Below are 15,214 nucleotides of genomic sequence, written 5' to 3'. Positions count from 1 at the left end.
TTCTTATATCTATAGCCTTTGAAGACCAAGTTAGAGCCATCTACACTTATGATCTCTACATCATCAACTCAAATATGCATTTGAATCCAAGATCACACAATTGAGCCACGGATAGCAAATTAAAGTTCAAGCTCTCAACTAGCAACACATTGAAAATGCTCACATCATTGGATATTATAATCTTACTAAGCCCTTTAACCTTGCCTTTGCCATTGTCACCAAAAATAATACTATCATAACCATCATTGCCATTGGTATTGACTGAGATGAATATTCTTACATCACCGGTCATGTGTTGAGTGCACCTATCAAGAACCCAATACCTTCCTCTGGCTTTGTAATTTACCTACAAAAGAAGATCAATTCTTTTTAAGTATCCAAACTTGCTTGGGTCCTTGAAGGTTAGTGACCAAGCTTTTTGACACCCAAATGACTTTCTTCTTTGAGCTCATAATTGGTGTACCAACAAACTTAGCCTTCACTCCATTCACACCCTTGGTAAGCTAATAACAAGAATTAAACTTAATTGAGGATACATTAGTGTTCTTGTTCTTGTTTTTGCAATATTGCTCTACATGCCCAACTTGCTTGCATCTATTGCAAAACCGACTATTATTCTTCATAAAACTAGTCTTGTGAGGAGCAAAGGTTGCCTTGCCTTTCTTTGGGGTATAGCCCAATCTCTCTTTGTTGAGATAAAACCTTTGGTTACCCAAGCACTTTAACAAGTGGGCCTTACCACCATAGGTATTGCCTAAGGCACGAGTGAGCTCATTTACCTCCTTCTTGAGGGTCTCATTCTTAACCATTAGTAAGGCATCATAAGTGAAACCATCACTACTAGATGAGCTAGAAGTGAAAGTGCTACAAGAAGGGTTAGTGGGAGCAACAATGGTAGGCTTATAGAAAGATTCGTTAATTATGTCACAAGTTAAGCCCACATCACATGTTACAACATGCTCTTTCTCATTTTGCTCATTAAGTAGAGAGGAATGAGCTTTTCAAGCTTTTTGTGAGCCTTGCTAAGCTTCTCATGGGCTTCCTCTAGCCTCATGAGATGCATTGAGCTCATCAAAGGCTTGCTGAAGGGCTTTTAGTTCCTTACGCAAGCTTTTATATTCCTTTATCTTAATGTCAAAATGTTCCTTAGCATCATCTAATATGTCAAGTAGTTCATCCTTAGTTGGTTTATCATCATCATCACTATCATTTTTATTTTAATCATGTTCCTCATCATCGAATTGTACCTTAGTGGCCTTAGCCATGAAGCATGTCGATGGAGTGTCAAAGAGAGAAGGCTTCTCATGTATGGTAATGCTTGCAAGAGCCTTCTTCTTGGTGGTCTTGTCATCATCACTTGAGGAAGCATCACAATCCCAAGTGACCACATATGAACCACCCTTCCTCTTCTTGAAGGTCATCTTGTCCTTCTTCTCTTTCTTTTCCTTCTTCTTGCTCTTCTTGTCATCATCACCATTATCGCTATTGTATGGGCATTAAGCAACAAAATGATCCTTGTTTTCACACTTGAAGCACCTTCTTGATTCTTCCTTGTTCTTGGATAAAGACTTCTTCCTTCTAGCATGATATCCCTTCTTCACCATGAACTTGCTAAATCTCTTCACAAAGAGAGCCATCTTCTCATCATCATCATCATCATCATCCCAAGAGAATGAACCTTCATCTTTACTTGATGTGTCTTACTTGGCCTTGCCCTTGGATGATATGGCTTTGAATGCCACACTCTTCTTCTCATCTTTCTTCTCCTTCTTTTCTTCCTTCTCATCATCATCTCTATATGTATCATCGGTCATCACATCACCCAATACTTGGTTTAGTGTTATGATGTCAAACCACTCCTCACTAGAATAGTGATCAATGTGCTAAATTTTGATGGCAAGCATCTCAAGAACTTGTGGGAGAAGTCCTTATCCTTCACCTCTTCTCCAAGTGCTTTAAGATCATTGACAAGCACTTGAAGCCTATGGAACATCTCCAGCATACTATTATCCTTCTTTATCTTGAAGCTTGCAAACTTCTCCTTGAGAATGTATGTCTTTGCACCCTTCACCGCTTGAGTGTCCTTAAATGATTTCTCCAACTTCTTCCATGCCTCATGAGCCATCTCAATGTTCTTGATTTACTCAAATATTCTCTCATCCAAAGCATCAAGAAATGGCACTAAGAGCAATGCAATTGTTTTATAGCAACACTTCTTTGGCGGCAGTGGGAGCCTCGGCATTGGTAACCTCAATCTTGGTCTTCACCACCTTCCACACCTTCCTATTGATTGACTTGATATATGTCGTCATTTTAGCCTTTTAATAAGGATAATTGGAGCCATCAAATTGGGGTGACTTCTTGGTATTGTTGATTTGAGCCATTTTAACATCAAAGGTTGTTAAGCCTCAAATCATGGTGGCCATGGCTCTGATACCACTTGAAAGGTCCTAATAGCTAGAGGGGATGAATAGCCTATAAAAATTTCTACAACAACACTAAGCAAAGTGGTTAGATAAATATAAGGCGAAGCAATTCTTGCGCTAGCCTACTAAAATTGTAAGCCACCTACCACAATTATAGTTACTATAGTCTCTAAGCACACAATGCTAGGTCACTACCACTAAGTTAGTGAGCTCTCAAAGACTAACTAAAGAGCCTCACTAACCACTAGACCCGACATAAGCTAGCTCTTAAAACTATTTACACTAAAGAGCTTAGCAACACTAGGAAAATAAATGTAAGGGTGAGGTAGTGAAGTTATACCGACGTGGCAAGAATGATCAATCAATCAATCACAAGAGAACCAATGAAATCCTCGAGACAAGATGACACAATAATTTATCTCCGAGGTTCACTTGCTTACCGGCAAGCTATGTCATCGTTGTAGCAATTCACCCACTTGGAGGTTTATGCGCTAATAGACATCGCACGCCTAACCCACAATTGGGTGCCGCACAACCAACACAAGATGGGGATCCACAAGCTACGAGCAATCCACTAGAGTATCTTTTGGCTCTCAGTCGGGGAAAGTTCAAGAACCCCTCACAATCACCACGATCGGATCTGGAGACAATCACCTTCCTCCGCTTGATGATCCTCACTACACCAAGTCATCTAGGTGGCGGCAACCACCAAGAGAAACAAGCGAAATCCACAGCGAAACACAATCACCAAGTGCCTCTAGATGCAATCACTCAAGCAATGCACTTAGATTCACTCCCAATCTCATAAAGATGATGAATCAATGATAGAGATGAGTGGGAGAGCTTTGGCTAAACACACAAGGTTGCTATGTCAATGTAAATGGCCAAGAGAGTGAGTTGGAGCCAGCCATGAGGCTTAAATAGAAGCCCCCTCAAAGTAGAGCCGTTGGGCTCAAGGGGCAGCTGACAGTGCGGTGAATGGATGCGCTAGTCGAGGTGACCAGACGCTCCTGAGCCAGCGTCCAGTCCACTAGATGCTGCCACACGTCCCCCTCTTTTAACCTTCGCTACTGATCACCAACGGCTAGTCAACCATGCGCTCAAGTCAAGCAAGTGACCAGACGGACCACGGTCGACCTGACGCTGCGCCACCGTGTCCGCTCGTGCGCTTGCCCACACTACGAAGGCACTAACCTAATGCACTATTGAGATGACTGGACGCACCCTCGCCTAGGGTCTGGTCACTTCTAGTAAGCATCCAGAGGGGCAAAATCGTGACCGGATGCGTCAGGTCAAGCATGACCGAACGCAGTCCAGAGTCCGATCCTCTTAGGCCAACTCCTTTGCCTTGTGTCACCATACGTTAGGAGCGATCAGACTCTCCCTATGCGCATCTAATCGTTCTTCACCTCCAGCGTCCGGTCACAAGACCGATGCCAGCCTTCACTGCGCCAACTGACCAGATGCACCAGTGCAGAGTCCGGTCCAACGTCCAGTCGAGGAAAAATAGTCCCTCGAGTACACCAACTTCTCCACCCTTGTTCAAATGTGCTAACCACCAAGTGTATCACCTTATGCATGTGTATTAGCACATTTTCACAAATATTTTCAAGGGTGTTAGCTCTCCACTAGATCCAAATGCATATACAATGAGTTAGAACATCTAGTGGCACTTTGATAACCATATTTCATGATGAGTTTCACCCCTCTTAATAGTATGACTATCTATCCTAAATGTGATCATACTCACTAAGTGTCTCGATCACCAAACTAAAAAGCTCATATCAAATTTCATCTTTGTCTTAAGCTTTTTGTTTTTCTCTTTCTTCTTTTCCAAGCCGAAGCACTTGATCATCACCATGCCATTAGCATCAACATGATCTTCATCTGCTCCATCTCTTGGAATGTGCTTCCCTATTCTCATGATCACTAGAGCAAGTAGGTTAGCATATAGGGTTTCATCAATTCACCAAAACCAAACTGGAGCTTTCATGCCCTCATCCTAAAGTGGAAGGGCGGCCTGTTGAACGTCGCTGGTCACACTGCATTGGCCAAGGTGACATTGTCGGCCATCCTAGTCCATATGGCATTGCCTTGTGCTTGTCTCCCTGGGCAATTCAGTCAATAGACAAGCTTCACCGAGGGTTTATTTGGAGCGGCTCTGAGTCTTTGCTGGACGATGCAAGGTGGCATGGGAGATTGTCTGCCGCCTAGGGAGCTTGGGGGTCTCGGCATCTCTGACCTCCATTGGGCGAGCGTTGCGCTGCATGTACGCTAGGAGTGCCAGGCACGATCAGAGGGTCAACCGGTGCTACATTCAAGCGAGCGCTCAGTTATGGCTGTGCTTTAGGCAGACATGCCATACACCCTGGGGAATGGGATGTTGACCTTCTTCTAGACTGACAACTGGTTCAATGGCTCTAGCCCAATGGCACTCGCGCCTTCTATCTATACGGCGGTTAATGTCAGGAAGAAGAAGACCATAGTGGCCGAGGCTATGAATGGCAATACATGGGTACGCCACAACACTGGACCGCGGACAATGCAAGTGCTTCTTGAGATCAGCCGTCTTTGTGATCTCTTGGATGGGATCCAACTTTTGACACAGTCGGACACTTTCTCTTAGAATCTGATGGCCAACCAAAACTACTCGGTGGCGTCCGCCTATGGCGCCATGTTCCTCGGCTCCTCGTCGGCTCTTGGCACCAAGCAAATTTGGAAGACCTCAGTGCCGCCGTGAGTTAAGTTCTTCTTTTGGCTCGTCATGCACGGTCGTTGTTGGATGGCAGACAGAAGGTTTCGCCATGGCCTTCAGGAGTCGAACACTTGTGTCATCTGTGACCAGGAGGTGGAAACGATGGACCACATACTGCTCGGATGCTCTTTCAGTCATGAGGTGTGGGACTGATGGATTCAGAGATTGCATCTTCAGAACATTGTGATTGTGAGAGGGCGATCCAATGGTGGCTACACAACAGGAAGCGGCTGCCGAAGATAATCCATGGTGGGTTTGACTCCCTTTTCTTCCTCATCGGTTGGCTGCTCTGGAAGGAGAGAAATGCGAGGACTTTCAACAGAGATGCAACATCTGCAACACAAATGGGAGTGCTCATTCAAGAAGAGATCAACGCCTGGTGTCTAGCCAATTACAAACACCTAAGGGCATTAATGGCGCTGCTTTGATCTGTGGTGTGGTGCACCTGTCTCCCCTTTGTTGCAAAATCGATAGCATGTAATCACAATCGCGTGCGAGTTTAGCGGTTTGGACTTCAGTAACCATGGATTACCCTAGTTCATCTAGGTGTAATAAAACTCCTTTCTGCTTAATAAAAAGCGTGCTATGCACGATCGCCAAAAAAAACAATATGGACTATACATAGAGAAAATGAACGATGCAAAAATAAGAGGTACCGATGTGAAAATACTCACAAATACCAAAAAGGTAGGGACAATATCAAAATAGGTGGAACCAATACCAAATTAGGTGGAACTAGATTTAGGTTTTTATTATTTAGTTATATTCGGTTATGGGTAAAATAATAATTTTATTATCTTTATCTGGAATTTCCCAACCCATCTTTGTGGCCCTCGTTCTTCTCTTTGTCACGCCAGTTCCTTCCCCTTACATCCGATAGGCCGACATCTTCAGTAAGTAGGCGGCTTTAGAACCCCCCCCCCCCCCCACCCAAAAAAAAGTGAGGATGAATCGATAGGCCAGTAATTATACAAAGAGCTAAGAGAATTACCAATATACCCGTAATAACTAAAAGAATTACCAACATACCCTCAATAACTAAAATCACATTTATAAAAAAATCTTCCTTAAATAATTGGTCAAAAGAAGTATCTGAAAGTACAATTCCTATTTTTCTAACCATTGTAAAAGATCTTACATTTTTATATTTTCAATATTTTTTTCATTTGAAGTGGAAACATGTGGGCCATAAAAAGGGTTGTCAAGTTGTTGAAACAAGTATATAGGTAACCTCGCTCCAGTAAATGTTATTCTAAGTAGATGTTCGTATATAATTGTGACAACTATTTTTTGTACTAGCATATATTTATAAAATCTAATAAATCTGTAAGATCGTCAAAACCATTCAAAGAAAAAAATACATATGAGTTGGTATGTTTTCCATACAATACTGTAAAGCCAAGCATGCATGATTCCCTTTTAAGTATGTCATCTTATCAAACATCTACTATATGTGACTAGACATAGGAGGGAGGAATTTTGTATAGTAAATATTATATCGTTGCTATAGATTTTTTTTACAGCAAAATGTAACTTTGGTGGTATATATACATTATTATGGTTATGATTATGATCATGTTGGTCCAGCAAATGGAAGCTCATTCATTAACCACTTAGACACTTTGTGGGTTATGTAAGGACGGCTCTAATCCTCTAAGGTCCCGTTGGAAAGTAGGAGGGAGTGACACAAGGATATGAAGTGTGTTGTTTAAGTGTGGGTATATTTTTTTTCTCGAATACACAGAAGATTTACGTATCATTGTATTAAGAAGAATAGTTTAAATATATAGACAATGCGTCTCTATCGAGCGCCGAAGGAGATCGACCTAAACAGCTGTAGTTGGACCATCATAGGAAAAAGACCTCTAGTTTTGATATTACATAAGTGGAAACAACCAAAACCGATGCAGCAGTGCGACCTAGGAGGTGAACTTGAGCCTTTGTGACTGCTTGGACGAGCCCTTTTCAACGTCCAGGAAGATACGTTAGAGCTATATCACTCTTTTTCTTTGAAATAGGTTTGGGTCACGGATATATGATGTTATTATAATAGCGCTCTTGTTGAAGCAGCTTCTAAACATGTCAAGTGATGTCAGTCAGGTCCATGAGCTCTGAAAATATATTTCTGGATCTCTAAACTCGTTAAGTTGTGCACCGCACTCCTCTAAATTCGTAAAATGGCGCACTGAAGATCCATCTTTGGACCATACCGACCACTGCGGTGCACCACTTATAACAAGTTTAAAATCTAAAATGTATTTTCAAAGTTCATGAATCTATATAACGTCTTTGGACAAGTTTGTAGACCACTCGTGCATTTAGCTCCGTTGAAAATGAGTTTCATAAAGCATTGAGGGTATTTTTGTAATTGCCTACCCTATTCCATGATAACTCACCCCTTCCATCGAGAATAAATTGGTAAGAAATTAAGCTCTCATTTTCCTTTCCCAAACTATTACTATTTTGCAAATCCTGGCCTTGTTTAGATCACCTCCAAATTCCAAGTTTTTTCACTCTCTCTCCATCACATCAATTTTTAGCCGCTTGCATGGAGCATTAAATGTAGGTAAAAAAAATAACTAATTACACAGTTTAGTTCGAAATCACGAGATGAATCTTTTGAGCTTAGTTGGTCCATGATTGGACAATATTTACCAAATAAGACGAAAGTGCTACTATTCATCGGGTTGAAATTTTTTGCAATCTAAACATGGCCCCTATATGTATAAACATAGGATGAAATCTGTCCCGACCCTCGTGTCTCATTTCATGGCCTTCGTTTCTCTGAATCCAAACGGCACCTGAGCTGTAAAGCCAACATGGAACCAGCAGCGTAAAAAGGCCGCAGGAGATCCTATCGCAGCGTAAAACCACTTTTCTCCGACCCGATTCTTGCTTTACCTACCCTTCTGCACATGTCCTTATTAAAATACTTTTTTTTTCCAAAATCCATTTTTTGTTGCTTTCTTCCGCCTTCTTCTCTTCTTCTCGAGCTGTCTCTTGCGCGCCGCGTGGAAGTCCCACTCTCTACTCCAGCCGCTATCCGCCGCTCCAGAGGTTTCAGTCGTCACTCATACACACTCTCTCAATGTGCACAGAGAACCGCTCCATTTACATTTACAATGCTCTAGAATCCCGCATTCCCGCATAAAAGTACAGAAGGCGGAGGAGCAGCCGAGCAGAGTGCAGAGGGCAGACCGTCAGAGGGAGTCGCTGGTGCGGGGGAGATCAGAGGGGTGCCTCCATGGCCGACAAGGAGGGGACCCTGGACGCCGTCCTCAAGGAGGCCGTCGACTTGGTAAATACACTGGCTCAGCTGTTCTTGGGGTTGTGGCCTACTGTGCGGGCAAGGCTCATATGTATGTTGGTTCTTGGATTAGCAGTAGCACGGGGGGTGTTTCGTGTCTTGCTTATTTGCGTTGGTGTACAATCCTTCTGTTATACTATGTTCTCGGATTCATGCGTTAGTGCTTCGTTGCTTGATTCATGGTGTGCCTGTAAATGTAAGAGGCTTGGGTTGCTAATTCTTGTTCTGCTGATGCGTCGGGTGGCGGAATCGGGATGGTTTCTTGTTTAATATTTGTAAAATGTCAGAATTCTAGGTGGCGAACCTGTAATTAGGTTCTTTATTGCGCTTACTAATTTTAGACTTCCGTGTTCTTGCTTCACGTTCTGATCTTGACATCCCTTTGCTTGTATGAATAAGTTGCGTCTTTCTTTTCCACCTCTCTTCCTGATCATGATGTCCCTTTGCTTGTATGAATATGTTGATTGTTGACGTTTTGCTTTAATTCCCTTTGTCATGCCATTTTTTTTTTGTATCTTTTTACTAATATGCGTAGAGTTTTGTTCTATCGGAAATCATACCTTGGAACCTTGGTTTGGTTGCACACGGGCAAGTATAAACTAGCATTTTACTTTCTCTCTTTTGTTTTGATGTGCGTCATGGTAATCAAATTGGATGAAAAGGAAAGCTCTTATTACAATTATTTTGCAGGAGAACATCCAACTTGAGGAAGTTTTTGAGAATCTGAGATGCAGCCGTGGGGGGCTCACTTCAGAGCAGGCGCAGCAGCGCCTGCAACTATTTGGCCCCAACAAGCTCGAAGAGGAGGAGGTCAGGTTTTTCTAGTCCCTTTGGTTATTTCTTGGGAAAGATTCTGTTCTTCCTGATTGTCCGATTGATTACTATGGTTATTCACTTCTATATGTTCATATGTCTCATTCAGTTAGACTGTTCATGGCTGCAGGAGAGCAAATTTCTCAAGTTTCTGGGATTCATGTGGAACCCATTGTCATGGGTCATGGAGGCTGCAGCTATTATGGCCATCGCACTGGCCAATGGTGGGGTAAGAAATATGATAAGGAATCCAATTAAGTTTGTTGTTGTATTTGACTGGCGATAATATATTCGTTGTCGTCAGGGGAAGCCACCAGACTGGCAGGATTTCGTTGGTATCATCACACTGCTGCTTATCAACTCAACTATCAGTTTCATTGAGGAAAATAATGCGGGGAATGCTGCTGCGGCACTTATGGCCCGCCTTGCACCAAAAGCCAAGGTCCTTAGTTATCCACTTAGTTCGTGACATTTCCCTGTGCTTTCCATGTATCATCTTTGCGGTGCCTATTTGAAATTGGAACTAATGTTTCTTGCTGGTGAATAGGTGCTTCGTGATGGCAATTGGGCCGAGGAAGAGGCAGCCATCCTTGTGCCTGGGGACATAATCAGCATTAAACTTGGAGATATCATTCCTGCAGATGCTCGGCTCCTTGATGGAGATCCCTTGAAGATCGATCAGGTTCTTTATGTCTTTGACATTTAGTCACTTCCACACTGTATTTGATCCTATTGGGTCTCTTGATCTCACATTTTTTGTCTCGTCTCTTATTGTAGTCTGCTCTAACTGGAGAATCATTGCCAGTCACCAAAGGTCCTGGTGATGGTGTCTACTCTGGTTCAACTGTCAAGCAGGGTGAGATTGAGGCTGTTGTCATAGCAACTGGTGTCCACACTTTCTTTGGGAAGGCTGCACATCTTGTCAACTCCACAAATCAAGTTGGCCATTTCCAGAAGGCAGGATTCAGAATTTCCACATACACTCATGCCTGCTGTCATCTGTTCAAATCATCACTAAATTATTGTGTTCATTGTCATGTGATTGATGCAGGTCTTGACAGCCATTGGGAACTTTTGTATTTGCTCAATTGCTGTGGGGATGTTCGTTGAGATAATTGTCATGTACCCTATCCAGCATAGGGCGTATCGTCCTGGGATTGACAATCTTTTGGTCCTCCTCATTGGAGGCATTCCCATAGCAATGCCTACAGTTTTGTCTGTGACCATGGCAATTGGGTCCCATCGCTTGGCTCAACAGGTTTACATCTCTTTGATGATAGTGTTAACCAAGTGATGACCAGGACAGAAGGCCCAAAACTTCTATTTTATATAATTAATGGCATTTTGTTTTTTTCCTGCAGGGAGCTATAACAAAAAGAATGACTGCAATTGAAGAGATGGCTGGTATGGATGTACTTTGTAGTGACAAAACTGGAACTCTGACTCTGAATAAACTCACAGTGGACAAGAACCTCATTGAGGTTAGACTTGAACAACCATCATTGGTCATTCATATCTGACCTTAAAACACTTACTTATATATGCTCGGTTCAGGTTTTTGAAAGGGGGGTGACTCAAGACCAAGTAATTCTGATGGCTGCTAGAGCATCCCGAATAGAAAATCAAGATGCTATTGATACTGCAATAGTTGGGATGCTAGCTGATCCAAAAGAGGTATAATACTTTTTGAACAGGAATGGAATAGGTATACCTACATCTGTCCTGTTTGTTTGGTGATATGAACATCTAACAATATTTCCCACAGGCCCGTGCTGGTATTCAAGAGGTTCATTTCCTTCCATTTAATCCTACCGACAAAAGAACTGCCTTGACATACATTGACAGTGATGGGAAGATGTACCGTGTTAGTAAAGGTGCGCCAGAGCAGGTATTAAGAAACTGGATTGCAACATAGCTTCAAAAGCATTGCTTGATTTTGCTGTTTATAGCAAGGTCTCATTGATCAACAAATGACATGCAGATTCTCAACCTCGCCTACAATAAGTCAGAGATAGAACGAAGAGTTCATGCTGTAATTGACAAGTTTGCTGAGAGTGGACTTAGATCACTTGCTGTAGCATATCAGGTGGGTGAACTAGAAGGATAGCCATTCAGAGTATGCTTAAACATTGCAGAATCTAAGCTAACTGTAGACTAGGTAGTAATCAATAATTATTTTATGGTTACGTTTGTTCTGATGGTGGTGGTTCTCTTATGTCATGTAGGAAGTTCCAGATGGAAGGAAAGAGAGTCCTGGTGGGCCATGGCATTTCGTTGCTCTTATGCCACTCTTTGATCCTCCAAGGCATGACAGTGCAGAAACAATACAAAGGGCACTGAACCTTGGTGTTAATGTGAAAATGATCACAGGTACACCTTTTGTTTTTCCCTCATTTCTCAGACAATCCACAGAGGGTGGTCTAGATCCATTTGTTCTGCAAAGATGATCCAGGCATCATAATGATCCAGATCTACCAGAACAGACACCACAGGTCTACATGACTGCAATTTGTCAATGAGAAATACATGGTTCTGATGTAGTTTAATTATGAGAAAAATGAAATGATCGACTACTCTTCTGTATTCAGTGTCATTATTGGGACATCATAGCCATGCATCATTTTGTTTTGCAATGTCCCTACTTTCTGAATCAAGGTTGTGTGTGTATTCAGGTTTCCTTTCGCAAACTTGTGCCAATATTATCAGTGGTTTGTGAAAGGTTTTACTGTTTAGATTCTAAAAATCACCAGTAGAGAAGTTCCACATGTGTTTGTTCAGTGGAAACCATGGCTTCGGTGAAATTGTGAAAACTCCTTCAGAAAAAGAACATGTATAGCTTCTAAAAGTTCTGAAAAGGAAAATCACATCACATATGTAGTTGCATGAGTACGGAGAAACTCTGTAATGTGTGATTTAGAAATTTTAGATTTTTCTGGGAATTTTTTTTTCACAATTCCGCCAAAGAGGTGGTTGCCACTGAATAGTGTTCTTAATTGCATAACCATGTGCTTACAAGCTGATACTATGTGTATAACATTTCTCTCTGTTAGTTATGCTGTGAATAGGGAATTGTAAAACTAAAATGAGCCGTAGTACTAGATGTTTCATTGGATGTACATTGAATCTTTATTCTCAATATAATCATCTGATGTAGATCTAACTTATTTTCTTATTGCCAGGTGATCAGCTAGCAATTGGGAAGGAAACAGGACGTCGGTTAGGCATGGGTACTAACATGTACCCTTCCTCTGCTTTGCTGGGACAGAACAAGGATGAGTCTATTGCTGCTTTACCTGTTGACGATTTAATTGAGAAAGCAGATGGTTTTGCTGGCGTATTCCCCGGTATGTTTCAATTCAGTAGCGGGGTGGGGGTGGGGGTGGGGGGATCCAGTGTAGATAATGGGGAAAAAAAGCATGACGACAGGTTAAGTGTTTCTTTTTTCTCTTTTTCAGAGCACAAATATGAGATTGTAAAACGTCTGCAAGCACGAAAACACATTTGTGGAATGACTGGTGATGGAGTAAATGATGCTCCGGCCCTAAAGAAAGCTGATATTGGTATAGCAGTTGCTGATGCCACTGATGCAGCCAGGAGTGCTTCTGATATTGTCCTAACAGAACCTGGCCTAAGTGTAATAATTAGCGCTGTTCTTACTAGCCGAGCGATTTTCCAGCGGATGAAGAACTACACTGTATGTCAGAAGGAAACCTACTGAAATAGCTTTTCAGAAAGAAAAATGTTATTTTTTTTCTAATCCACCTTCATGTTTGCAGATCTATGCTGTCTCCATTACAATACGTATCGTGGTATGTTTTCTTGACACATGTTCTTTTGAACTAGAAGTTGTCCAAGTTTATAGGCCTCCTTTGGTTACATTGTTTTTGTGTCTTGCTGTTGCATACATGCATGAAATATGTTTGTGTGCTTATTTGAGTACTTATTTTGGTTGTTAACTTCTTAATCAGGTTTAGTTGTTAATGTTATGCAGCAAGTTAATTAGAACCACATATTTAATTAGATTCGTCTTGATCCTTAAAATTTTGTGAATAATCTGGGATTAATGCATTTGGTTGCTCAATGTTTAACAGCTAGGATTCATGCTACTCGCCCTCATATGGGAGTTCGATTTCCCACCATTTATGGTCCTTATTATTGCAATTCTAAATGACGGTACATCCCTTTCTTGTTCCTTTCATCCCTGTTGTCTATCACAATATGATGGTGGAAAGTAGTAAACATCATTTTTCATTTTCACCTCAACCATTTTCTGGTATCAACAGGTACCATAATGACCATATCAAAGGATCGAGTAAAGCCTTCCCCTCTACCTGACAGCTGGAAGCTGGCTGAGAATTTCACAACTGGAATTGTGCTTGGTGGATACCTGGCAGTGATGACTGTCATCTTCTTCTGGGCTGCATATAAGACAAACTTTTTCCCTGTAAGGATCATAAAAATGCCAGAGCATACTTTTCCTGTTCTATTTGAATATCCTGTATGACTTTGCAATCTCCTTTAAACATTTTGATAACAAAACGGCCTATGAAGCTAGTAGTACAGCATTGAGTTTCGCGACTGGTTCTGAGACATACATTGACTCTTACTGTTCAATGGTATTTTAGAGGATCTTTCACGTTGAAAGCCTTGAGAAGACAGCTCAAGATGATTACCAGAAACTTGCCTCTGCTGTATATCTCCAAGTCAGCACCATCAGTCAGGCTCTCATCTTCGTGACAAGGTCTCGCAGCTGGTCATTTGTTGAGCGCCCTGGCTTTCTATTAGTGTTTGCTTTCTTGGTCGCGCAGCTGGTATACTCTCTGAACTTTTGCTCTGTAACCCTCAACAAAAAATCAGTTACTGTAATAAGTCCCATTGACCAAGTTCTTCTCTTTGAATGCAGATAGCTACATTGATAGCTGTATACGCTAACTGGGGATTCACTTCAATCAAAGGCATTGGATGGGGCTGGGCTGGTGTGGTGTGGCTCTACAATCTCGTCTTTTACTTCCCACTCGACATCCTCAAGTTCCTCATCCGATACGCTCTGAGTGGGAAAGCATGGGATCTTGTCATTGAGCAAAGGGTAACATAAACTGCTCGTTTGTCGTGCACATCAAAATATCTGTTTGAGTGAATTTCATGCACGTGTCGCTAATTTGCTGGTTTTGCAGATTGCATTTACAAGGAAGAAGAACTTTGGTAAGGAAGAGAGGGCGCTCAAGTGGGCACATGCGCAGAGGACGCTCCATGGGCTGCAGCCACCGGATGCTAAGCTGTTCCCTGAAAGGGTGAACGAGCTGAATCAAATGGCAGAAGAGGCGAAACGCAGGGCTGAGATTGCAAGGTAAGATGAAATCCGCGGATATAATCTTCTGCAAAAGAATACTGATACGATAGTGTCGCTTGGGGAAAGAGAAGACACTGATATCAGTGTTCCCCCATGATCTCTCATATGCTTTGGGATATTTATAATCCGCTGAGATAATTGGAAAAAGAACAGCATCCAATTCTTTGTTACTTGCAGCCTAGCAGGCAAGATGGGAAGCATCTTTCTTTCTTTGGAACTTCTCACATAGCGTCAACATAAATCAGATGTATAATGTTGATGTAAGCTAACCATTGACTCGATGATGTTCCTTTGCAGGCTGAGGGAGCTTCACACGCTGAAGGGGCATGTGGAGTCGGTTGTGAAGCTCAAGGGCCTGGACATCGATACCATCCAGCAGTCATACACAGTCTGAATGTCTGATGACTCTGGCTTAAATACAGGCATATGTTTCCTGCAGAGGAACACCTAGTTCTAGCAGGTGGTAGTCGCCTGCTTGTACTTGCCATACCATAGCTGCACCATTTACAGATCAACATAATATATAGCACATAATGAGAACCGATATTGCCAGTTCAGCTCTA

At 42.1% G+C, this 15,214-nt stretch overlaps 1 protein-coding gene across 2 annotated transcripts; it reads left to right on the top strand.

Annotated features, from left to right (window-relative positions):
• The first annotated feature begins 8,188 nt into the window (after positions 1 to 8,188).
• Positions 8,189 to 15,214, top strand: LOC136520223 (plasma membrane ATPase 1-like). 2 transcript variants are annotated; one of them, XM_066513678.1, is made up of 21 exons: positions 8,190 to 8,479; positions 9,179 to 9,298; positions 9,432 to 9,530; positions 9,606 to 9,743; positions 9,849 to 9,983; positions 10,079 to 10,258; positions 10,353 to 10,559; positions 10,663 to 10,782; positions 10,856 to 10,975; positions 11,067 to 11,189; positions 11,283 to 11,387; positions 11,527 to 11,671; positions 12,481 to 12,645; positions 12,757 to 12,995; positions 13,078 to 13,110; positions 13,393 to 13,474; positions 13,585 to 13,745; positions 13,927 to 14,112; positions 14,205 to 14,387; positions 14,476 to 14,648; positions 14,949 to 15,214. In XM_066513678.1, exons 1-21 carry the CDS (start codon positions 8,426 to 8,428, stop codon positions 15,043 to 15,045), a joined length of 2,865 nt encoding a protein of 954 aa, XP_066369775.1. In that variant the 5' UTR covers positions 8,190 to 8,425; the 3' UTR covers positions 15,046 to 15,214. The 2 variants fall into 2 exon arrangements, with proteins under 2 accessions (XP_066369770.1, XP_066369775.1); XM_066513673.1 differs by having other exon boundaries at positions 8,189 to 8,479; positions 12,481 to 12,995.

This window comes from Miscanthus floridulus, chromosome 2, assembly GCF_019320115.1.
Source record: "Miscanthus floridulus cultivar M001 chromosome 2, ASM1932011v1, whole genome shotgun sequence".
Classification (NCBI taxonomy): domain Eukaryota; kingdom Viridiplantae; phylum Streptophyta; class Magnoliopsida; order Poales; family Poaceae; genus Miscanthus; species Miscanthus floridulus.
Note: the sequence above shows the minus strand (reverse complement) of the source record. Positions and strands in the feature narration are given on the sequence as shown.

Bases quoted from the DNA above. Each gene is read 5' to 3' on its own strand.
- LOC136520223 (XM_066513673.1), top strand. From the start codon at position 8,426: ATGGCCGACAAGGAGGGGACCCTGGACGCCGTCCTCAAGGAGGCCGTC. The intron at 11,672-12,480 runs GTACACCTTTTG...TCTTATTGCCAG, and splicing joins TAATGTGAAAATGATCACAG to GTGATCAGCTAGCAATTGGG. The intron at 14,388-14,475 runs GTAACATAAACT...CTGGTTTTGCAG, and splicing joins ATCTTGTCATTGAGCAAAGG to ATTGCATTTACAAGGAAGAA.